The sequence below is a fragment of the Oncorhynchus tshawytscha genome, linkage group LG06 (assembly GCF_018296145.1).
Source record: "Oncorhynchus tshawytscha isolate Ot180627B linkage group LG06, Otsh_v2.0, whole genome shotgun sequence".
Lineage (NCBI taxonomy): Eukaryota > Metazoa > Chordata > Actinopteri > Salmoniformes > Salmonidae > Oncorhynchus > Oncorhynchus tshawytscha.
This window is the reverse complement of record NC_056434.1, coordinates 75,957,300-75,983,264: the sequence shown is the minus strand read 5'-3', so window position 1 is coordinate 75,983,264 and position 25,965 is coordinate 75,957,300. Positions and strand designations below refer to the sequence as shown.

The 25,965-nt window shown below is 41.7% G+C and overlaps 1 protein-coding gene across 1 annotated transcript; it reads left to right on the top strand.

Annotated features, from left to right (window-relative positions):
• The first annotated feature begins 396 nt into the window (after positions 1-396).
• Positions 397-15,493, top strand: LOC112253100 (coiled-coil domain-containing protein 6). The gene is made up of 9 exons (XM_024425030.2): positions 397-761; positions 1,833-1,982; positions 3,356-3,484; positions 6,067-6,170; positions 6,401-6,561; positions 8,265-8,421; positions 8,654-8,754; positions 10,980-11,101; positions 14,529-15,493. Exons 1-9 carry the CDS (start codon positions 507-509, stop codon positions 14,715-14,717), a joined length of 1,368 nt encoding a protein of 455 aa, XP_024280798.1. The 5' UTR covers positions 397-506; the 3' UTR covers positions 14,718-15,493.
• The last annotated feature ends 10,472 nt before the right edge of the window (positions 15,494-25,965 follow it).

The following is a 25,965-nucleotide window of genomic DNA, read 5'->3' as shown; positions in this document are numbered from 1 at the left end:
AATTACGCATAGCACAAACAAGTGTGTGGGCAGAGCCAAGGACGAGCAAGTTAGCGAAATCCTATTGGTGCGTTCTAGCATGTATTTGCATAGTTTCATTAGCGAACGACTTTATCTTTGAAGTGCGCGTGTGCAGTAACTAAATTCACCCTTGCACTCCTTGCAATTAAACAAAAAAGGGATCACGTTTACAAAACGTAGTGTACTCTGTTCGTAACATATTTTAGTTTTTCGAACAGAAACTGAATTGAAATCGGGCTTTTGTTCGATGAAAAAATCAGCAGCCACTCAGTCCAGTTCCATCTCGCTCACTGCCGGCTACTGGGCTTCATCTCCTCGCCATATTTGGTGGGTAGTGGAAATACCATACGGATGCTTCAGATTTATACATCCGGTAAAACATCTTGCTCCATGTTCAGTCTTTGGTCACACCACACGGAATGTTCGTAGGCTGATGCACTACAAACACTGCAGCTCCCGTCTCCTCCACACTGTCGCACACAACCATGGCGGACAGTGCAAGCGAGAGCGACACCGACGGAGCAGGGAGTAGCTCGGTTACCCTGATGTCATCCTCAGCCTCAAATTCTAGCAAGCCGGGAGTAGTCATTTCACAGTTTCGATTAGAGGAGTTAACGAACAGACTAGCCTCACTACAACAAGAGAACAAAGTTCTTAAAATTGAGCTAGAGACGTTCAAACTCAAGTGCAAGGCGCTACAGGAGGAGAATAGGGACCTGCGTAAAGCCAGCGTCACCATTGTGAGTAACTTGTTTTTTTGGGTTGTTGATTAGCCTAGCTAGCTAGCTGACATTAGCTACATTAAAAAAAATGCATATAGACATGTACGTTAAACGTACGAAATTGCAACTAGGTTAACAAACTAATGTTAACTAACTAGTAGCGAAATAAAGGCAACGGACGTAGCTAGCCATGTTAAGAAGTTAGCATTAGTTAGCTTAGCGAGCTAGCGTAGCTAGATGTTAACTAGCTAACCTAAATGTTAGCTAGCCCGTTATGTTTTGGTGTTGCTAGCTAGTTCGCCAATGCCAGGTTCATTTACTAACACCAATCGATCCATTTGAACAGTTAGTGGTGACCAAGAAGTTGACGTTTGTATCGAACGTTAGTTAACCATGTCTTTATTTTTTATTCACTGAATCCTCTGCTGAGGCTTGGCGTTTCCGTTGTTTTTGTGCTTAACTTTACAGCTAACCCTTGACACAACTGTTGAATTTAAAATAAATCATGACATACAGTAGCTACGTAGCCTAGTTCAACAACACCTACTCTGTCTGTCCAATGCATCGGTATGACTAGCATGGTTTTGATTTTCTTTCTCCTTGTTCCCCTGTTTGCGCCCCCCACCACCCCCTTTTCTGTCTCTTATTTCGTCGCTATGACTATTGACAGTAAAACAAAAAATAGCTGGTTCCTCACTCCTTCAGTTACTGCAATGGGCTACTGCTTGAGTCATTGGGGTTGGGGGGGGGGGCGGACTGACTAACTGCTTCCTCTCCAGCTGACAGACCTTCAATGCAGCAAACCTGCACTGTGTCATTCCTTGTTTTTGCACAGATGCTACTGCAGTCAATTAAAAGTATTTAACAATAGGAATACCATATTTTAGCACAGACAGCTGTGAGCTCTGCCTAGCAGTGTGGTAAAGGTTGACATTAGATTGGCAATGACAAATAACTTCATATGGTGCCATTGTTACCCATTCCAAAAATCTCTTAACACAATTAAGACATGTTTTATTCTGTGAGCCATCTTGCTGTGAATGCTGCACTCGTCTTTTCTGTAAATGTTACCTTTCTCTGTGACTGCAGCAAGCCAGGGCTGAGCAGGAGGAGGAGTTCATCAGCAACACCCTGTTCAAGAAGATCCAGGCCCTGCAGAAGGAGAAGGAGACCCTCGCTGTCAACTATGAGAAAGAGGAGGAATTTCTCACAAATGAACTGTCAAGAAAACTCATGCAAGTAAGTGACAGCCGAAAGAGAACTGGCTCTGAGGCACTTATGCCAAGTATTTGTCGCAGAGTAAAAATTTAAGGATTTGTGTTTGGGGTGGAGCGCTTAACAGCAGTAATGGTTCTTGCCTTAAGTATTTTATTAACCGACTTCATTGCGACTCTAAATTACTCTTGACTGACTCCTCCTATTCCTTGGTTAGGCTATTTGGTCTCTCTTGCAACTGACCCACATGTGGCCCTGTGGCAAATATGAGCTGTTGACCTTTTGTAGTACTGACTAATGGTTTGATGTGAGAAGAAGAATGAATCTCACTGGACCACTCATGTGTTTTACCAGACCCTTGTTAAAGGTCAAACAGTCTGGAGGCTATTGATATTGGTCCTGTTCCCTAACATGAAACATACCTACTTCTGCTCCTATTCTTTAGTGTCGACAGACGCTCCTTTGCCCCCCCCCAAGTGTTGCTACAAAATGGTAGTTGTGGTAGTCATGTCTGTGGTAAGGAGCCACTTCTGTAAATATGGAGACATGTCTGACGTACTTTTTCTTGTAAAATGTTTTTAAGGCACCAGGCTAGAACAACGCTAATGTGAATTTGTACTGGAAACCCTGTTCCACCACACCCCAGGCTTCAACAGTAAATGGTTAATAGTATTAGTATTTTCAGTGGTATAGGCTACTACTATAAGGAGTGGTCCACCTATACCCTAGATGTCCTGTATCCACCTTCAGACATAGGTCTCTGTGGGGCTGCCCATTTCTAAACTGTTGAGGCTTCATAAATTATGTTTATCTTCAAACAAAACTCTTAGCTCTTGTCAGTAAGATGGTATGCATAGCAGTTAAATACCAGAGCGTCTTTAGGCTAATTTAAGAGAATGTTAACACTTGATGTGGCCTGAAGCTGTTGATCATCTCTGAGAATGTTGGCTGCACAACTCCAGTCTGTTGTGGTGTTTCTATAACCGTCTGTGCCCCGAGAACAGAGGAACGTGAGGTTAGACTGTCAAAATGAACTCTAGCATGCAACTAAAATGGCTCAACCCCCTCTTTCTTAATTGTCCTATGTTTTATTTTGATCTGATCATTAGTCAGTGCTAGGTATTAGTCACAATTGTCTAATTTTTAACAAGCTATGAGCCACACCCTTTTTATTGGTAGATGGCCAAATGTGGTTACTTTGGTTGCTTTTGGCAATATCTAGCTGCACTGCCGCCATTTCACAACACATTCTTCTCCAGATCTCAATAATTTTAGAGACAAGCAGCACCAACCTATTACCCTCTCTATAAAAAAGATATATCAACATCTAACCACAGTGCTTTAATGCAAATCTTTTCATTAGTTTCTATTAGTCACATTGATTTCTGCTCCCACAGTTACAACATGAGAAGGCTGAGTTGGAACAGCACTTGGAGCAGGAGCAGGAGTTCCAGGTCAACAAACTGATGAAGAAGATAAAAAAAATGGAGAATGACACTATATCAAAGCAGCTCACCTTGGAGCAGGTACAGTGACACTATGTGAAATGACATTGACGGTGTCTGATTACCCATAACGGCATTCTAAATAGTCGGCTTGGGCGGTATCCAGATTGTCATACCTTCATACCGACCTTGTGCCAATACTGGCACTGAACACAAGGGGTGCTATTTTCAAACCTAACTGAGCCCTCGTAATCCAAAGGTTAGCAATGGTTACAAGTACATGTAAAATCCTATAGAGAATGCGAACTGAATGTTAACGGTCTCGTTGCAAACATTTTATAGTCTCTGACCTAAACTATTGCAGGACAGACATCCCAGCTCAGAAAGTTATACAAGTAACTCAAAATTGCTACAGTTTTCTGTACGCACAAAACAAATATTAAACATGCAAATCAAGCAGAGCTTGATTTTGGAAGAAGCTAAATGTGAATATTTGTTGCTACTTTTTAAGTAAATACCTTTAATTAACTTGTGCAATACATTAGGAGATAAAGAACATCACGTTCTTCATTTCACCCATCACATCATTTTTCATTTTGAAGCTTACCGGTAGTCCCGTCAGGTGGTGTTTGTTTAGCAAGCACAAAACTACGAGACCCAGTCACTCACATGTGATCTAGTTACAGTATGGAATTCACAACTAAATGTTTGCCAGCTAGACAACTTAATAGTGATAAGGCAACTGTCTAAAATGTGCTAAATGCTCTGCATTTGTGCATTTTTGGTTCGCTAATTTAGTAGGTAGCTAGCTATCTAGCTAAGTTAACCTCTACAGGTTCGGTCGTCGATTAGCATGACGTAAGTAACAAGATCATTTCCCAGGAGACATGTCTTATGTGGGCAGAAAGCTTATATTCTTGTAAATCTAGCTGCACTCCAATTTACAGTAGATATTAGAATGAAAAAATACCATGATATTGTTTGAGAGTGCAGAAACACAAAACTTTTATCACGGCAACTGGTTTGATACATTCACCTCTGAAGGTAAATAATATACTTACATTCACTAATCTTGCTCTTATTTGTCATCCTTAGTGTCCCAGAGATAAAAATGTACCATAGTTTTGTTTGATAAAATCCATTTTTATACTCAAATGTAAGAACTGTTCTACAGCTTGAACCCCTGCTGTCTTCTCTATATATGTTCTATATAGTTATGTACTTAAATGTATCCTTTCAGCACATTTGGGCAGAGTTGATGCAACATTTTGAACAGTATGTGTTATTCTCCTACATTAATTTCACATTTCCACAAACTTCAGTGTTTCCTTTCAAATGGTATCAAGAATATGCATATCCTTCCTTCAGGTCCTGAGCTACATGTTTTGGGTTTGACATTTTAGGTGAAAATGTAAGGGGGAAAAGGGTCAGATCTTTGAGAGAGAACTTCAAAGAAATGTAAATAGACCAATAATGTTGAAACTATGCTAAACAAAAATATAAACCCAACGTGCAACAATTTCACAAATTCCACAAAGTTACAGTTCAGATAAAGAAATCAGTCAGTTGAAATAAATGTATTTGGCCATAATCTATTGATTTCACGTGGCTGGGCAGGGGCACAGCCGAGGGTAGGCCTTGGGAGCTGGGCCCACCCACTGGGGAGCCAGGCCGGGCAATCAGAATACGTTTTCCTCACAAAAGGGCTTTATTACAGACAGAAATACTCCTCAGTTTCATCAGCTCTCTGGGTGGCTGGTCTCCGATAATTCTGCAGGTGAAGAAGCCGGATGTGGCGGTCCTGTGCTGGCGTAGTTACACTTGCACAGTCTGCGGTTGTGGACATAGTGCTAAATTCTCTAAAATAAAGTTAGTTGGCTTTTGGTAGAGAAATTAACATTAAATTCTGGCAACAGCTCTGGTGGACATTCCTTCAGCCAGCATGCAAGTTGCACGCTCCCTCAGCTTGAGACATCTGTGGCCTTTTATTATCCCCAGTACAAGGTGTACCTGTGTAATGATCATGCTGTTTAATCTGCTTCTTGATATGGCAAACCTGTCAGGTGGGTGGATTATCCTGGCAAAGGAGAAATGCTCACTAACAGAGTTGTAAACAACATTTGACAGAGATCAAATGTTTGTGCCCATGGAACATATTATCTCAGCTCATGAAATATGGGACCGACCAACACTTTACGTGTTGCGTTTATATTTTTGTTCAGTATAGTAGATGATTTTTTTTCGCTGTATTTAACAACAGTTGTTAATCAGATATGGTGACGCTGTACCAAAATGAACAAATGGTGTGAATCAACGTAATTGCACATTAGATGACATGTTCTCAGTATGGATGAGCTTAGTATGTTAATATTTTTTGCTTACTGCATTCAATTTTACTTATCAGTACGTTCTAAATAGTATGTAGTACCATTAGTACACCGTATACAGTTTTTAGTAAGTGGTAGGCAAGACAGATTTCAGAGACAGCCATTGTCTTGGTGCAGCGGAGTCTCTCCTGAGGACATAATGTCCACACTCCCACTTAAGGGCATGTGCATTATCATGATGGAGTGTAGAATTTTGTGTGTGGGTGCGCATTTCTTTGTGGAAGGTAAGATGTTTTCAAGCTGAATATCTCTTTGCTGTGTTCCCTTTGTTTCCAGCTAAGGCGTGAGAAGATTGACCTCGAAAACACATTAGAGCAAGAACAAGAGGCTCTTGTCAATAGACTGTGGAAGCGCATGGACAAATTGGAGGCAGAGAAAAGGTAGGCTTTTGTTCTGTAGCAACCATATTCTTTAGGAGTAGTAAGTTTAGATCTAGAAAAACCTAGGTGCTGGAGTCTTGGAATGGTTGAAAGTAAACAAAATGAACCTTCACACTGTTGTATGCTCTCTATTGATTCTCTTTTATTAGGACTGTAGGAATAACCTATACAATGGTAAAAGGTTGACTTTTCCCTGTGTTGATTCATTGGAGCTCACTTGTCTTTGACAGAATCCTCCAGGAGAAGTTGGACCAGCCTGTGTCTGCTCCTCCCTCCCCCAGGGATGTTTCCATGGAGATTGACTCTCCGGAGAACATGATGCGGCATATCCGCTTCCTGAAGGACGAAGTGGAGAGGCTGAAGAAGAGCCTCCGTACCACCGAGCTGCAGCGTGAGTTTCAAAGGCCAACGGTCAACAGTGAATGTATCATGACGTGACCTGGTTACGTAGAACCCATAAAACTAGATGCAGTAGTCTTTGCCACAATTTGGAAAAATGTTGGTGCTCAAGGAGGCTTTCATATGGCTTTGCTGTAGATTTACTGTCAGTTATTTTAACTAATGTGTTTCGTTTAGATTCTGAGTGTTTAATAGTCACATGGACATGATTGCAGGGTACAGTAAAAATCTTAAGCGCCAACATGCAGATCTAAGTTAAATAAAATAATGAAAATGGTCATAAATAAACAATAGAAATAGCACTATATACATAACTGTAACCATGATGAATAAATATATATCCATTGGGATGGAGGCAGAGTAGACTTGAGGGGGTGGGGGGAAATGACCGTGGGGGAGCAGCATGACCATTGAGGGGTGTGGGGACCAAGTGAAATAAAACATTATTAACAACTGAACCGGTGATGAATGTCGTTGGGGTGGGGGCAGAGTAAAAGGCTGTTGGGTGGGGGGAACATGTCCATAAGGGGTGGAGCAGCTACTGGTGACTATTCAGCAGCCTGATGGTAGAAACTATTGGCCAGTCTTCCAGTTTGACATGATGCTCCTGTACTGCCCGCGTCTTAGTGATGGAGTTGGCGGTGGAGTTGCTTTACCATGTGATCTTAGAACAGTGGTAGTGGGTCACGGTAGAGTGCTCCTCTTTACAGGTGCATGTTCAATTTGGGAACAATGGTAATATTATCACTCAAACAAATGTGGACACTCACAGTTTCACCCTCAGACCAAACACACACTCACATTTCCAACGGCAGGTTCCAACATAATCAAGCTCTTTTTCAATCCCCCAATATTATCTCTGCGCAGATCTGTCATTTCTTCTCAAATATCCTTAACTTTCTCAGTGAAACCTAACTCTGTTTTAGTAGTTGACCGGTCCAGTTTAGCCAGAGTCTTGGAAATCCTAGGCCAACGGCATGGAACATTGTTTACATTGTGGGAGGCAACCTGTTGGCTTAGGACAGGGGTCAGCAACAGGCCAAAGCTGGCCAGCGAGTGATCTTGTCGCGATGTAATCAATGTATGAAATACAATCTATTTTTGGGCTTAGTTGTGGTAAAGTTTCCATGTACAGATTATTATAATTGTGTTCTGGCCCCCCGACCATTCGCTCTGACAAATATCGTCCCGTGGCTGAAACTATTTGCATACCCCTGGCATAGGGCAGTGTTTTCCCAACTCCAGTCCTTGTGTATCCTCAACAGTACACATTTTGTTTTAGCCCTAGGCAAGCACACCTGATTCAACTTGTCAACTAATCATCAGGCAACAACAACATGTGTGCTGTTGGGGAACATTGGCCTAGGGAGACGAGTTCAGCAGAAGCATGCTCTGTTTAAATATTTGGCCACCAGAGGGAGCTGTCATATCAATCTATTCTGTCTAAAGCTCTTGGACCAAAATACTAACAAGCTGATGAAATCATGGACTTAAATACCAGAAACCTCTGTTATTAGACACCAGACTTGGCCTATTATATTTAGGTGCAATAGCTGCTGTACTACAGCAATAACGAGCATAGACGAGCACTTTTGGAAAATACTGTTGCATCTTTGCTCTCTCAGAAAAATACATTGTTGTGTAATGGTGTTGCATTGGTTTTTGATTCAACTTTATTTGTCCGTCCCCTCCCAGACACAGAGAAGCGGGCCCAGTACATTGAGGAGGAGCGGCACATGCGTGAGGAGAACATCCGTCTGCAGAGGAAGCTGCAGAGAGAGATGGAGCGCCGCGAAGCCTTGTGTAGACAGCTGTCTGAGAGCGAGTCCAGTCTGGAGATGGACGACGAGAGGTAGACATGAAACGACAACCCACAAAACCCTCTGGTTCAACTTCACCATCTCCAACCAATGTTTAGTCTTTGCTCCACTGTCAGCCATGCATAACCAACCATCCGATAAGCAACCCCACCCCACACTCTCACTTCCTTTCTGTTTCAGACAGCAAATCATTGCTCAGGGATTTGGGAGTGATATTTAGAGACAGAAGTTAATTATCTAAACTATGGTCTTTTTACCCTTCAGGTACTTCAATGAGATGTCAGCACAAGGCCTGCGAGCACGGACAGTGTCCAGTCCCATCCCATACACTCCTTCCCCCAGCTCCAGCCGACCCATATCACCTGGTAGGGTATAGTTACAGGAAGTCCATGGCCCATGTCCAACACCTCATAACCACTAAACTCTGTTTTACGAGTATCTATTATGTCACTGGATGAAGGAAGAGAAAGGTCCACATACAAAAAGAGCACCTTTGTATATTGTATTGTAATATGAATAGATGTATTCCGTTAATTATTAAGTAACATTGTATCTAGCTGTGTCTCTGGAACGCTCCGTTACAGGTTGATAGATCCTTACTGATAATTGGGTGAATTTAAGGTCCCCTTGGTACAAGTCCTGTCTCGGTTGCAAGGTCTCTGCTTGTTTTGAACGTCGGGTCAACAGGTCTATCAAAATATTAAATCTATTCTTAAGTTCAATTGTAAACAGATTCAGGCAGCGCATGGCTTATCCCCTGAAATTAAATGCTATTTACAGTGCTTTTGGAAAGTATTCAGACTCCTTCACTTTTCCACATTTTGTTAGGTTACAGCCGTGTTCCAAAATGGACAAAAAAATAAAAGTAAAATTAAATAATTATCATCAATCTACACACAATACCCCATAATGACAAAGCGAAAACAAGTTTGTAGAATTTTTTACAAATGTATTTGGAATTTTAAAAAACTTATTTAGATAGGTATTCAGGCTCTTTGCTATGAGACTCGGAATTGAGTTCAGGTGCATCCTGTTTCCATTGATCATCCTTGAGACGCTTCTTCAACTTGATTGGAGTCCACCTGTGGTAAATTCAATTGATTGGAAATTATTTGGAAAGGCACACACCTGTCTATATAAGGTCCCACAGTTGTCAGAGCAAAAACCAAGCAATGAGGTTGAAGGAATTGTCCGAGCGCCGAGACAAGATTGTGTCAAGGAACAGATCTGGGAAAGGGTACTAAAAATGTTCTGCAGCATTGAATGTCCCCAAGAACACAGTGGCCTCCAGCAGTCTTAAATGGAAGATGTTTGGAACCACCAAAACTCTTCCTAGAGCTGGCTGCCTGTCCAAACTGAGCATTCGGGGGGGGGAGATGAATGGAGCGAAGTACAGATAGATCCTTGTTGAAAACCTGCTCCAGACTGGGGTGAAGGTTCGCCTTTCAACAGGACAACCACCCTAAGCACACAATGCAGGAGTGGCTTCTGGACAAGTCTCTGAATGTCCTTGAGTGGCCCAGCCAGAGCCCGGACTTGAACCCAATCGAACATCTCTGGAGAGACCTGAAAATAGCTGTGTAGCGAAGCTCCCCATCCAACCTGATAGAGCTTAATGGGATCTGCAGAGAAGAATGGGAGAAACTCCCCAGATACAGGTGTGCCAAGCTCGTAGCATCATACCCAAGAATACTCAAGGCTGTAATCGCTGACAAAGGTGCTTCAACAAAGTACTGAGTAAATGGTCTGAATACTTATGTAAATGTGATATTTCAGTTTGACTTTTTTTATAGTTTATTTAAAACTATCTATTTTTGCTTTGTCATTATGGGGTATTGTGTGTAGATTGAGTTTTTTTTTTTAAATGATTTAATCCATTTTAGAATAAGGCTGTAACTTAACAAAATGTGAAAAAAGTCTATAGGTTTGAATACTTTCCGAATGCACTGTATATCCCTAACCACATTGTTTTCCCTGAAAATGACAGACATTTCTTGACAGTTTCCAAAGTTAATACCAATTGAAGGAGACATTAGTCTGTTTCGGTGACATCCTTTGCCAGCAGCAAGTTCCTTTGAGTGATCCTGCAACTAGGGCTGGGTGATATAGCCAAAATATCATGTCAAAATATTTTTTAATGTTTATGCTATTTTATGTTTCTGAATAATACAAGTTCTAAATATGTTTTATGATTAGTGCTTGACCCTAGAATGGAAACAAGTGATTTTAATGGCCTTTTTTTTCTTTTCTGATGGTTGTCTACTCAAGCAAACTGGGACAACTGACAGTGAAGTAGTCCAATTTGTATAACTTTTCATTTAATTTAGCACTGTATCAAAACATTGTTGTAGATGGTATTGTAAACATCCATACCGGTATTCACAATATATCGCCCAGCCCTACCTGCAACACACAGGCTCCGTATTCATCACACCTACGCAACTGTGGTTTATGTTATCAGATGGAGTTGAATGAAATCATGTGTAGCTAAGGCTGTAACTTAACAAAATGTGGAAAAAGTCAAGGGGTCTGAATACTTTCCGAATGCCCTGTAAAACACATTGCAAACTCAATGTTTTCTCTCCTCCAGGTCTGTCGTACGGCAGTCACACAGTTGGGTTCACTCCCCCGGCCACCCTGTCCAGAGCTGCCATTGCTCACTTCAACGCCCCCGCCCTGCACGTCCATGGAAGTGCCTCCCACGCCGTAGCGGTAAGTCTGCTCCGCACCTATCAAGACCAGCAATGGACATCTGAACCAGTTTGGTTTAATTTACAGTGCACTTAATAGTGCTATTTAAGTGTCTTATGAGATGTTAATCGAACTCCTAACAGGCACAACACTGGGGCATTGCTAAAGCAGGAGCTAAATTCTTATTCTTTTTAAATGTAAGCGTTACATATGGGCAGCACAAGCAGAAGGTGAGCCACTTTATCCTATTGTTCTCGGTTGTGAGCTGCTCGTTGACTTCTTGAAAATGGAACCAGATTGTAATTTTACGCTAATGCCTTAGGTTGGCAAGTTACGCGTCTAGTGTAGCAGATCGGTTAGGGTGTTCTGTAGTGAATAGACCTATTGTTTGGCTAGGGTGTTGATCAGGACTGTGAGCAGTACTGCTGGTTATTTGGTGCCTCGGGATACATTCATCTTCAGTATCAGATTATTTCTCATGGATTTGCCATGACACCGCCAAGAAAATAAATGGGGTTGAAGTGTAGATGGATGAATACCAGTTGTCCTCTAAAATGGCTCAATGGCACTATCCCAAAATTCCCCGACTGGATATCATAGATGCATTGATCCGTGCTGAGATGTAGCGTTAGTTGATCTCCTACCAACAACATGGAGGAGGGCTTGGAGTATGTGGCCCATTAATCTTTATGTTGTGTTTATCTAATCTGGATCACATTGTCATTTTTTGCTCTTGTGTCAGTTATTTGACATAACTAGCCTGTATGGTATTCCACATGACTATATGAATCAAATCCGGTATAATCGATCGGCATATAGAATTTTGCCCAACTAGCATCGTTGTGCTTGTATTGTCAAACCTATTTAATACACCTATGGTGGACAATGTAGACACTCAAGTCCATTGATAAGGTAGTAGAATGCTCTTGATCTATACTGAACAAAAATATAATTGCAACAATTGCATTGATTTACAGTTGATATGAGGAAATCGGTCAATTTAAATAAATAAATTAGGCCCTATTCTATGGATTTCACATGACAGGGAATATAGATACCTTTAAACACTGGGCCTCAGGATCTCATGGTATCGATAAAATTAAATTGTGTTCGCAGCATACGCCTGCCCATACCATAACCCCACAGTTTAGAAAACTGCTCGTCCACACAACGCCATAAAAGTGGTCTGCGGTTGTGAGCCCGGTTGGAAGTACCGCCAAATTCTCTGAAAGTATGGAGCTGGCTTATGGTAGAGAAATTAACATTATGTTCTCTGGCAACAGCTCTGGTGGGTGTTCCTGTAGTCAGCATGCCAAATGCACGCGCCCTCAATTTGAGACATTGTGTTGTGTGACGAAACTGCACATTTTAGAGTGGCCTTTTATTGTCCCCAGCACAAGGTGCACCTGTGTAATGATCGTGCTGTTTTAATCAGCTTCTTGATGTGACACACCTGTCAGGTGGATGGATTATATTGGTAAAGGAAAAATTGCTCACTAATCAGGAAGTAAACATATTTGTGCACAAAATGTAAGACAAGCTTTTTGTGAGTGGAACATTTCTACTATTTTATTTCAGCTCATGAAAAATGGGACCAACACTTTGCATGTTGAGTTTTTATATTTCTGTTCATTGTAGTATATTTCAGTTCCATAGCCTATATGCCCAAAGATGACCTTTTCCCATACCATTGGTAACAATCTTGTGGGACCTCCCTGCCTGTCTTTAAGTGTCTTTCCAGTGCCTGTGTTAAACTCAGCAGGTCCTCTCCCAGTGCCAGAAGGACCTGTGTGTGTCTGCTGTTCCATCTCTCTCATTACCACAGGCTTTAGGATGTTCCGTTCCCTCGCACTTCCCTTCCCTATGCAGGTCACTATGTCATTTGTTCCATTGCTGCACAGACAGACCTGGGAGCAGTCTAGAGCAATATGGATAATTCATTGCAAATGGACACTAAAATATACAAAAGTTCTGAGTAGGAGACTGAGTAGAACATCTTGTGATTACATCAGTGACTTTCTGCTGCTGACTCCTCCCGGCTCAATGTCAACATTGTCTCTGTAGAGTGAAGCCATTCCCTGTGGTTATGGAGACAGGTTAACCAACCTTGTTTCCATGTGTCTGACTGGCTGCTGGAAGGAGACACAGGAGTTTACCCTCCTCTCGTCAAGTACCAGGAACACCCTGAGGTTGAAACTGGTTTCAGCTCAGTCAGCGCTCAGAGAGATTACTCTGAACTGAAGATTTATTTTCTCCAACTGAAATTAGTTTTCGGTTTCCTTGCGATCTCCCATAGGAAAAGGAACAAGCGCTCTTATTTTTTCCCTGGGTGTTTCCATGGTAACACTGAGTACTCATCCATGGAGCACTATGTCAGCGTGTGCCTCTGAAGTGTGTTAGTTTCTGGGTGGCAGCCGTCATTACGAAGACCCTAGAGCTCATTAGCACTAAGTGGTGGTGACTGGGAGCTTCAGGCCAGCCACCCGGACACTCATCAAAGCCAGAGTCTGTTCACCAGCTATTCGCCAGCACTTTGAATTTGTTTGACTCGCCAATGCTCACACGAGGGTTACTGTTTACAGGAAAAGTATTTGATGGTGTTCGATTTCAAATACTGTAAATCTTCAATTAATAGCCCAGGAGTTTATTTGCTTTAAATCACTGAACACAACAGGTGCTTATTAGAGACTGGCTGCTATTTCCTTAACACACAGCTTTTGCTCATTTGCATAGTTAATTGTTTAATTCCAGCATTCACGTCTAGCATTTTAATAACACCGTGAAGGAAATTTTAAAAAAAATTATCAGTTGATACACTGTCACGTTTCTTTTGTCTTAGTAGCGTTTGTTTTTAAAAAATTAAATAGAAAACTTTCCCTTGACAGAATAATTATTAGATTGAGGGGTTGGGTTAAATGCGGGAGACACATTTCAGTTGAAGGCATTCAGTTGTACAGCTGACTAAGTATCCCCCTTTCCCTTATTCTCTTGACTGTACATTTTCAGCAATTCTTACTTTAGCCACTAGAGGGCGATCAACCCATTTCTGGGGGTCTGTACTCCTGAAGTTAACTCTTTTTGTCCTTACAAGTTAGCTAGCAATTCTCTAGCAAGTTTCTTACTGGCGATTTTAAAAACAGATGTTTTTTGAGTCATTACTAAATTATTTAATGTAACAAATCAATCATTGAACCTCATATACATGTCATGGTAATTCATGGTGACTTCGTTGACAATTCATTTAGACCCAGCGTATATTTTAAACAGGTTTTGATGTTTGATATGGGTTCCGTTGCCCAGCTTTTAAAAGGGATAGGAGGCTATTTGAGACTGTGTTTTTATTTAAGTTTTTTGGTACAAGCTTTTGAGAAGGGGATATTTTGAAAGAGAATTGACTTAACTGAGAATGTTTCTCATCCATCTGTCTTTCCTCTTTTCTTCAAAACAGAGGCCCTCCCCGAGAAGAAGCAACAGCCCCGACAAGTTCAAACGTCCGACACCACCGCCCTCCCCTAATACACACTCAGGGGCGCAGCCTCTGCACCCACTCCCCCCGCCGGCCCAGCCGATGGTCCAGTCCATGTCCTCTCCGGCAGCTATGTCGCAGCATGCAGCGCATCCCCCCTCCCAGCCTTAAAATGTGTGCTATTTCATGCTACGCTACTTCGACAACCTGGGAGTTGAAACCCCACAGAGCAAGTTTCTATGAGCTGGCAGAAGACTTGAAGCAACACAGGACATTCTATGAGGAATTGATTGACTTTAACAGCGCTTCTGGGATTTGTAGGCCCATATCTATTCACCTTGTCTTGTACATTTGTTTTTTTGCTTAGAACTGTCCCCGATTGGAATTGTTATTGTGGCGCTGACAACCAACACGTATGGTAACAACGTCTGTAGTGGTGTTTGTGAGCAGGGTGTGTTGGATCCCTTCCATGTCTACAATACCACAACATTTCAACTGCATTAATGTGCACCCCCCCTTGTTTAAAAGCAACTTGAGCAGTTGCATCCCAGTAAGAATCGCTTAAGTCAGATGTATTGTATCCCAGATGATCAGCGGGAGCTAGCGCAAATATGTTTTTTTTCCCCTGAAATAATTTTAATGCCACACTGCTCGTCAAAAAAAGAACTACAACAAGGAAGATGGACACTGGTACATAAACCACAGATAAATGTTGCCTATTTGAGGTGTTAAAATGTAGTCTGAGGTGTTACAATGTATGTAGTCATGTACTCGTTTCTGTCTCTCTCGCTCTCATGTAGTTCTAGAAGCTTCTATCATCTCTGTGGATATTCCTCGTCAGAAAACAACATAATGCTCTTTACACTAAGTATACTGCTATAACATTCTAAATGAATTGTACTGTTGAACTACATTTCTATGTATGATTAAAAGCTCTTGAAGATTTATTCTGATTTGATTGTTTGTTTTGCACAATATGTGGCATCTCTTGACTGTTCATGTTTTCCTGGAGGTTGTTGTGTGAAAGTGTATACAGGTAACTGCCAAAATAATGGAAGTGCTTGAGTAAATTAGGAATACAAAGTATATTGAAAGAAGGTGCTTCCACATAGGTTTGGTTTCCTGAATTTAATTAAGCAATTAACGTCCTGTCATGTATAAAAATGCTGGGTAGGCCATCATTTTGACTACCATGGCTATGCCCCCATAGGATGACAATGCCTCCACCCACAGGGCATGAGTGGTCACTAAATGGTTTGATGAGAATGAAAACTATATGCCATGGCAGTCTCAGTCACCAGGTCTCAACCCAATTGAACACTTATGGGAGATTCTGGAGCGGCACCTGAGACAGTGTTTTCTACCACCATAAACAAAATGCCAAACAATGGGATTTATTTTGGAAGAATGGTGTCGCATCCCTCCAGTAGAGTTCCAGACCCATTGAAGCTGTTCTGCTCGTGGTTGTCCAACGCCCTATTAACACAGTTTATCTTGCTGTTTCCTTCTCACGCCTCCCTTTTGCTCACAATTGTATAAAGTTGACTAGATGTCCCTTGGATGGTAAACCATCCTTGATACACATGGGAAACTGTTGAGTGTTGAAAATCCAGCAGCTTTGCAGTTTTTGACACATACCAGTGCCCCTGGCACCTACTACCATACCCTTTTCAAAGGCACAAATATTTTGTCTTCTCCTTTCACCCTCTGAATGGCACACATACACAATCCATGTCTCAAGACTTAAAAATCCTTCTTTAAACTGTCTCCTTCCCTTCGTCTACGCTGATTGAAGTGGATTTAAAAAGTATCATCCATAAGGGATCATATCTTTCACCTGGTCAGTATATGTCATGGAAAGAGCAGGTGTAACTAATGTTTTCTACATGCAGTATATCTCCCTCATTCTGACAGATTTTAGATTTTAATACCAGCATTGAATACACATAACTGTGGCTTATCTGAAGTATGCACTGTTCTGTAAAATGTATTTCAGTCCCTCTTGTTTTAGGCATAACCCTGAGCTGAACTTCTATTACATGAAATTAACCTCTGGCACTAATAAAGTAATTGACTGAAAATTATATTTCCAAAGGTGTGAATGTGCTGTCTGTGTCAGTGTTAATTTGAGGAGAATTATGTGTAATGTCCTGAATGTCTCTGCCTTTGAGTCCTGAAAACAGACCCTCACTTCCAACATTCAAGTGTTTTCTTGGTGGCACAGCAAAAGCAGAGGACAATGGGCAAATCAATCGTCAGCTGGCTTCAGTCAAACGCTATCCCACTCTGGCGAGGAACTATGTTATTCCCAATACCAGAACCACTCAGACTGTTGAGTATTCCCCTCTACCTTTGAGCCGCTGTGTGTGTGTGATACTAGATAAATAGCCCAGCTTTCTCCTGTTACCCCTTAGCACCCTAAACTAGATGTTCATCTAGCTTCAAAAATATTTCATTTCAAGCAGCTCTCTCAATAGCTCGCCTCTCGCCCTCTGGCTATGCACCCACACCCAAACGTCAAGTCTGCCTGGTTTGGACTGGTTCAAGCCAGTGGGGAAAGCAGCTTTTCATGACTCCACTCTCCAGGGAGATTAAATATGATTGCAATAACCCCAAGGACTGGGCGGGAACTTGATCCTACAGATTTCGGCCTCAGGTCGGGTGGCAGGAGATGACTGATTCACATTCACACATTTGGACCAAAAAAAAACATTCAAACAATGTATGCGATAGCCATGTTGAAAGAGCTTTTTAAACTTTAAACATTTAAAAAAAACATTTTTTTACATGTTATATGATAGACACCTCTGCGTGTAATTTTTTAATCATGCAGAGCTAAGTAACTCAAACTAATCCAAGCAGGAATCCAGATTGGACTCTGAAAGGAGCCATACTGTGAGAGCTTCATGCCCTTTAATCCGGGCTCTCGGAACCTGGTGGCAGAGCATACACTGGCGTTTATTCACCCTGCGGGGAATTTCTGTTTTTTCAACAACAGACCCGCTCACCATGATGGGTTTCATGGAACTGAACAGCTGGTTGCTGCTCTTGAGGTCTCCATTAGTGTGAATGTGGACAGATGCTGCTGCGAGAAAGGGATAACATTTAGCCTCTCTAAAGGTGTCAGTCTTGGTCATCTTCCCAGAGCTGCTGGGAAAAGTGTGTAAGTATGTTTTCCAACTAAAGTTATAAGAGGCCTACATTTGCTGAAGTGTCAATCACCACTCCCCCTTGACCTTTGGAGGGTCATATCAGCAGCATAATGGAGATCTCCATAGCTGGTTTGGATTGGTTTTCAGACCAAACTAACATTGGTACCTCATGTCCAGAACATACTGTAATATCAAAATGACACAAATCAAGTCCTTAAATATGGCCCATATGTAAGGACTTGATTTGGTTGGTTTTGGTGTTATAGTATATGCGTTTGTATTAGCCTGGCTACCAGTCAATTTCTGATAACATTCCACTCCTTGAACTCTGTGTCATCTGCCAAACATGCATATGACACAGAGAACAAGGTGGGGAATATCTAAACCGACTGGTACCCAGGCTGCGTTTGTATGATATTGGTTGTGTAAGCGTCATTATTTCTCCATACAGTGCATTCAGAAAGTATTCAGACTGCTTGACTTTTTCCACATTTTGTTACGTTACAGCCTTATTCTAAAATGTATTAAATTGTTTTTTCCCCCCCATAATCAACCTACACACAATAACCCATAATGACAAAGCAAAAAAATGGAAATATCACATTTACATAAGTATTCAGACCCTTTACTCAGTACTTTGTTGAAACACCTTTGGCAGCGATAACAGCCTAGAGTCTTCTTGGGTATGACGCTACAAGCTTGGCACACCTGTATTTGGAGAGTTTCTCCCATTCTTCTCTGCAGATCCTCTCAAGCTCTGTCAGATTGGATGGGAAGCGTTGCTGCACAGCCATTTTCAGGTCTCTCCAGAGATGTTCGATTGGGTTCAAGTCCAGGCTCTGGCTGGGCCACTCAATGACATTCAGAGACTTGTCCCAAAGCCACTCCTGTGTTGTCTTGGCTGTGTGCTTAGGGTTGTTGTCCTGTTGGAAGGTGAACCTTCACCCCAGTCTGAGGTCCTGAGCACCCTGGAGCAGGTTTTCATCAAGGATCTCTCTGTACTTTGTTCCATTCATCTTTCTCTCGATCCTGACTAGTCTCCCAGTCCCTGCCTCTGAAAAACATCCCCACAGCATGATTCTGCCACCACCATGCTTCATGGCAGTGATGGTGCCAGGTTTCCTCCAGACGTGACGCTTGGCATTGAGGCCAAATAGTTCAATCTTGGTTTCATCAGACTAGAGAATCTTGTTTCTCATGATCTGAGAGTCCTTTGGGTGCCTTTTGGAAAACACCAAGCAGGCTGTCGTGTGTCTTTTACTGAGGAGTGGCTTCTGTCTGGCCTGATTGGTGGAGTGCTGCTGAGATGGTTGTCCTTCTGGAAGGTTCTCCCAACTCCACAGAGGAACTCTGGAGCTCTGTCAGAGTGACCATCAGGTTCTTGGTCACCTCCCTAACCAGGGACCTTCTCCCCCGATTGCTCAGTTTGGCCCGGGTGGCCAGCTCTAAGAAGAGTATTCGTGGCTACAAACTTCTTCCATTTAAGAGTGATGGAGTTCACTGTGTTCTTGGGGACCTTCAATGCTGCAGAAATGTTTTGGTACCCTTCCCCAGATCTGTGCCTCAACACAATTCTTTCTAGGAGCTCTAAGGGTAATTCCTTTGACCTCATGGCTTGGTTTTTGCTCTGACATGCACTGCCAACTGTGGGACCTTATATAGACAAGTGTGTGTCTTTCCAAATTATGTCTAATCAATTGAATTTACCACAGGTGGACTCCAATCAAGATGTAGAAACATCTCAAGGAGACATGAGCTCAATTTCGAGTCTCGTAGCAAAGGATCTGAATACTTATTTAAATAAGGTATTTTTATTTATTTTTTAATACATTTGCAAAAAAATCTAAAAACCTGTTTTTGCTTTGTCATTATGGGGTATTGTGTGTAGATTGATGAGGATTTTTTAAAATTTAATTAATTTTAGAATAACGCTGTAACGTAACAAAATGTGGAAAAAGTGAAGGGGTCTGAATATTTTCCGAATGCACTGCAGGCTCGTCAGAGATCAATATTGAGTGTAACATGATTTGATTTTATCATTGCTGAATATAAAATTAAAATAATAATAATGTATTTTAAAGCTTAATTGAACTTTCTTTAATATAGTTTATTAAGTCACCTGGTCAGAAGTAACATGTTATTGCAATGCCAGAGAAAAATGCAATTAACTGTACTCCACTCTCAGTACTTCCCTCTCTTTTCGAGGAGAAGGGGATTACGAATTCTATGTCGTCCCGTAAGAGCCCTCTGAGTTTGACTGTGGGAAACTGCATCAAAGTTCCTTTGGAACATTAGTTTCTACCGTGTAAAAAACCTGGGCAGGAACTTTTTCCTTTGGAACATTAGGTTCTACAGTGTAAAAAACCGTGCCTATATCTCCACTCTTCCCAAATCCCTCAAGAGTCAGGACTATAACCCAGAATGGAGTTGTATGCCTCTACTGGCCTTCTCTGGTGTGGTACAGTTGTTGCAATACTGTACATTCAACTTGTGGTGAGCTGAGGAAAGAATTTACTCTTGAAGGACACAATTAAAAGTCCTTATCATCAATCAAATGTAACATAGTTGCTGGAAACTAACTTTCTGCAAAACCAATGACAGATCTGGCTGATTTGTGATTATCGAACGTGTGCATAAGGAATAAATCACATTATTGGTTATGGGTGTAACTTGAGGAATTATCACTAAATTACCCTCATTATGAATTATGTTTAATGTCTTGAAAAGTTGCTTGAATATGTTGTGTGTTGCTAATTGCCAACATTCCTTTCTAAACGCCCCTCAAGCATTTCAAGTTACCTGTGGGTCAATTTTGAAGTGCACTGCCTGTCAATCTAAGGCTGTGTTTACATAGCCACCCTAAGAACCCCAAACTGATTTTCTTTCTATATCCAATCTTTTTTTCTGGTTGTCCACAGTCCACACTCAGTTTTACTTGTTACCCATATCAGATTTGCACATTCACACTGGGGTGGTTGTCATGGTAACATCAGGTCATATGCAAAGGAATATTGACTTAACTTGAAACAACATTAGAAGCTACATTTGTTTTTCATTAAAAAAAATATATTATTGTTAGCTATGACTTGACGTAATGAAGGAATTTGAATACGTCGCAAATTAAATTCGCCAGATAATTTTCCATCAATGGATGTCGATTTAACTTGTTTGACTGCTATGATTAAGCAATAAGGCACGATGGGTATGGTATATGGCCAATATATAATATATGGCTAAGGGCTGTTCTTATGTACGACGCAACGCAGTGTGCCTGGATACAGCCATTAGCCATGATATATTGGCCATATAGCACAAACCCTAGAGGGGACTTATTGCTATTATAAACTGGTTACCAATTGTTTATTATATTTGCATAGTCACTTTACCCCTACCTACATGTACAAATTACCTCGACTCACCTGTACCCCTGCACACTGACTCGGTACCGGTACCCCATGTATATAATGTCATTTTTGTTCTTTTATTGTGCTACTTCATTATTTATTTTTTACTTTAGTTTACTTAGTAAATATTTTCATAACACTATTTTCTTAAAACTGCATTGCTGGTTACGGGCTTGTAAGTAAGCATTTCCAGGTAAGGTCTTCACAGGTTGTGTTCGGCACACGTGACAAATAAAATTGGATTTGATTATCATGGGTTGCTAATATGACTAGGATAATGCCTTTGGCTGCTAGACAATGAAAGAAAACCAATAGAACAGGAGAACGCATATGAGTAAATCTTTATAAAAATAATTGCCTCCACGTTTATAAAGAAGCCTATAGCCAAATGTGAAATAATATTGAATAAAATCTCAAGGTGTCAAACAATTAAGGAATAGGAAAAATATATTAATGCTAATGATAGGTAGATGGAAAGGCTTTCCCCAAAACCTTCTTACTAAATGTTAAATAGCTACAAAGCCTATGCCTACCTGTCAGAATGATACCATGATTATTTGCTTTAATCCAGTGTCCATCTCCTTTGCCTACTCCATATCATGTGCAACAGACACACAGCTAACCAAATAACAGTGCTACATACCTGCACACTTTAATTAAAGGGTAACTACACTCAAAAATCTCTTTGATTTTTCCCAGACCTCAAAAGTGGTCTCCTGATGTGGTTTGAGCATTGTCATGGACTTAGAACATATGATTTAGTTGTTTTTCTGTTAAAAAAAGTGTGAATTTGAGAGCCCCCCCCAAAAAATATGTTTTGGGGGGAAAATCTGAAACCTGTGAATTTCAAACTCAGTTGACAGTCTCATTTATCTGTTTCAATAGTAGGCCTACTATTAGCCCACTTGCAGCTTGGGTTGGCCTGACAGTGAAAGACCAGTATGGGATTCATAATTTTAGGTCATTAAGAGTGTATGTCACTGTTTCTCATGGAATTTTTTACACAGGGCGCCCTTCCTTTGCAGGGTGGGCCATTCGAATTTTGGGGGCAAATTTGGAGTATACCTACTTCTCTAGTCACCACTACACCACTGGCAGCAGGTCACAGGGAAATAGATTTGTATTTCTTAAGAACAATGCCATGGCATTGTGTGATTGCATTCGTTTTGGAACCGGGCTGCCTCCCGGGCGTGAGCCAGGCTAGATTAAGCAGCCTAATGAGTAGGATTCTGCCCAAACAGTTTTGGATGGAGACTCTTTATCTGCTGTCCCAATGAAAACTAGTTTGAACATATATATATTATGGGAAATAGATTTTGGATGATACACCATGCTGCCTTGTTGACAACATTAACTATTTTGCCCGTTCATGTCAAGGGCCATAGGCCGGTGCACTGCGGCTCAGGTTAATAGAACTCCATCATTGTTAGGCTATTTTTTGCCATCAAATAACCAGTTCTGACTGGACCATATGGAATATAACAATGTTCCCGGCAATTATTGCTCAGACTTCACGCGCCAAGCATCACCGGCAAAATAACTCTTTACTAAACTCCAGAGGATCCCAGTACTTTTCGTTTAGATTAGAGTACTAGGGGGAAACTAGCCCCTACTAAGAACAATGTTTAATTGCTGTCACAAAAAAGCAACGTTTGGAAAAAAATTGAAAGGGAAATAAATGACTACAGTTTACACTTTTTTTGTTATTGTTCATCCATCACTCCTAGCAGCTTATGGTAACTAGCTAACTGGCTAGCATTTACTGCTAGTGAAGTTGCCAACTAGCAAGTTAGCATAAACTAGCGCTAACTGGACTAGTCATTTTAAATGACAGGTAGAAACACATTCATAACCATAAAGGGGTTATAACCATAAAGGGGCCCCAGGGGCCAGTTTTGCCCCCAAAACACTTATCCAACATATTACTACTTTTCTCGAAAATGATCTAAATTTCTCTCTAATCAAGTGCATTATTATTATTATTAAGTAACTTCCTCACCATTTTAGATAAGCATGCTCCGTTCAAAAAATGCAGAACTAAGGACAGATATAGCCCTTGGTTCACTCCAGACCTGACTGCCCTCGACCAGCACAAAAACATCCTGTGGCGGACTGCAATAGCATCGAATAGTCCCCGCGATATGCAACTGTTCAGGGAAGTCAGGAACCAATACACGCAGTCAGTCAGGAAAGCAAAGGCCAGCTTCTTCAAGCAGAAATTTGCATCCTGTAGCTCTAACTCCAAAAAGTTCTGGGACACTGTGAAGTCCATGGAGAACAAGAGCACCTCCTCCCAGCTGCCCACTGCACTGAGGCTTGGTAACACGGTCACCACCGATAAATCCATGATTATCGAAAACTTCAACAAGCATTTCTCAACGGCTGGCCATGCCTTCCCCCTGGCTACTCCAACCTCGGCCAACAGCCCCCCCCACAGCTACTCGCCCAAGCCTCTCCAGGTTCTCCTTTACCCAAATCCAGATAGCAGATGTTCTGAAAGAGCTGCAAAACCTGGACCCGTACAAATCAGCTGGTCTTGACAATCTGGACCCTCTATTTCTGAAACTATCCGCCACCATTGTCGCAACCCCTATTACCAGCCTGTTCAACCTCTCTTTCATATCGTCTGAGATCCCCAAGGATTGGAAAGCTGCCGCAGTCATCCCCCTCTTCAAAGGGGGAGACACCCTGGACCCAAACTGTTACAGACCTATATCCATCCTGCCCTGCCTATCTAAGGTCTTCGAAAGTCAAGTCAACAAACAGGTCACTGACCATCTCGAATCCCATCGTACCTTCTCCGCTGTGCAATCTGGTTTCCGAGCCGGTCACGGGTGCACCTCAGCCACGCTCAAGGTACTAAATGATATCATAACCGCCATCGATAAAAGACAGTACTGTGCAGCCGTCTTCATCGACCTTGCCAAGGCTTTCGACTCTGTCAATCACCATATTCTTATCGGCAGACTCAGTAGCCTCGGTTTTTCTGATGACTGCCTTGCCTGGTTCACCAACTACTTTGCAGACAGAGTTCAGTGTGTCAAATCGGAGGGCATGCTGTCCGGTCCTCTGTCAGTCTCTATGGGGGTGCCACAAGGTTCAATTCTCGGGCCGACTCTTTTCTCTGTATATATCAATGATGTTGCTCTTGCTGCGGACGATTCACTGATCCACCTCTACGCAGATGACACCATTCTGTATACTTCCGGCCCGTCCTTGGACACTGTGCTATCTAACCTCCAAACGAGCTTCAATGCCATACAACACTCCTTCCGTGGCCTCCAACTGCTCTTAAACGCTAGTAAAACCAAATGCATGCTTTTCAACCGTTCGCTGCCTGCACCCGCACACCCGACTAGCATCACCACCCTGGATGGTTCCGACCTAGAATATGTGGACATCTATAAGTACCTAGGTGTCTGGCTAGACTGTAAACTCTCCTTCCAGACTCATATCAAACATCTCCAATCTAAAATCAAATCTAGAGTCGGCTTTCTATTCCGCAACAAAGCCTCCTTCAGTCACGCCGCCAAACTTACCCTAGTAAAACTGACTATCCTACCGATCCTCGACTTCGGCGATGTCATCTACAAAATGGCTTCCAATACTCTACTCAGCAAACTGGATGCAGTTTATCACAGTGCCATCCGTTTTGTTACTAAAGCACCTTATACCACCCACCACTGCGACCTGTATGCTCTAGTCGGCTGGCCCTCACTACATATTCATCGCCAGACCCACTGGCTCCAGGTCATCTACAAGTCCATGCTAGGTAAAGCTCCGCCTTATCTCAGTTTACTGCTCACGATGGCAACACCCACCCGTAGCACGCGCTCCAGCAGGTGTATCTCACTGATCATCCCTAAAGCCAACACCTCATTTGGCCGCATTTCGTTCCAGTTCTCTGCTGCCTGTGACTGGAACGAATTGCAAAAATCGCTGAAGTTGGAGACTTTTATCTCCCTCACCAACTTCAAACATCTGCTATCTGAGCAGCTAACCGATTGGTGCAGCTGTACATAGTCTATCGGTAAATAGCCCACCCAATTGTACCTACCTCTTCCCCATACTGTTTATATTGATTTACTTTTCTGCTCTGTTGCACACCAATATCTCTACCTGTACATGACCATCTGATCATTTATCACTCCAGTGTTAATCTGCAAAATTGTAATTATTCGCCCACCTCCTCATGCCTTTTGCACACAATGTATATAGACTCTTTTTTTTCTACTGTGTTATTGACTTGTTAATTGTTTACTCCATATGTAACTCTGTGTTGTTGTCTGTTCACACTGCTATGCTTTATCTTGGCCAGGTCGCAGTTGCAAATGAGAACTTGTTCTCAACTAGCCTACCTGGTTAAATAAAGGTGAAATAAAAAATAAAAAAATAAAATAAAAAAAATCTTTAGGCTTTCGTACTTGTATATTTAAAAAACAATTATAGCTCTAAATTCATTGGAAAATATGTTACACTTTTTTTAATGGATACTAAGAGAAGAAGCAGCCAGGGAAAGTGTTTGGAAAATAATTTGGTGAAATCGTGTGGTCTTAATGTGAATTACATGTAAAGAGAAAAGAAACAGCTATTTTTCATTGAGATAACAAATAATTACTCAATTTAGTTATTACAAATTCAAAGACGGTGATTTTACAGTAGACTGTTTGAAACGCACATTCAATCTGATTTGACTTTAAATACTTTGAAGTGCTATCTGATCATCAGGTAGGCCAATTACTAATTCTACATTTTGGAATTGATTGGCAAGTCGAGTATTTGTATGCAGTCGAAGAAAAGTTTGGTTCCCACCCCACCTATGACCAGTTTTATCATGAATTGATAGGGCTTCTCAGTTGTGTG

What these genes read in the sequence shown, in the direction of transcription:
- LOC112253100 (XM_024425030.2), top strand. Translation starts at nt 507, where the DNA reads ATGGCGGACAGTGCAAGCGAGAGCGACACCGACGGAGCAGGGAGTAGC. An exon ending in AGCAGCTCACCTTGGAGCAG is followed by an intron (nt 3,485 to 6,066) that starts GTACAGTGACAC and finishes CTTTGTTTCCAG; the next exon opens with CTAAGGCGTGAGAAGATTGA. An exon ending in CCGTACCACCGAGCTGCAGC is followed by an intron (nt 6,562 to 8,264) that starts GTGAGTTTCAAA and finishes GTCCCCTCCCAG; the next exon opens with ACACAGAGAAGCGGGCCCAG.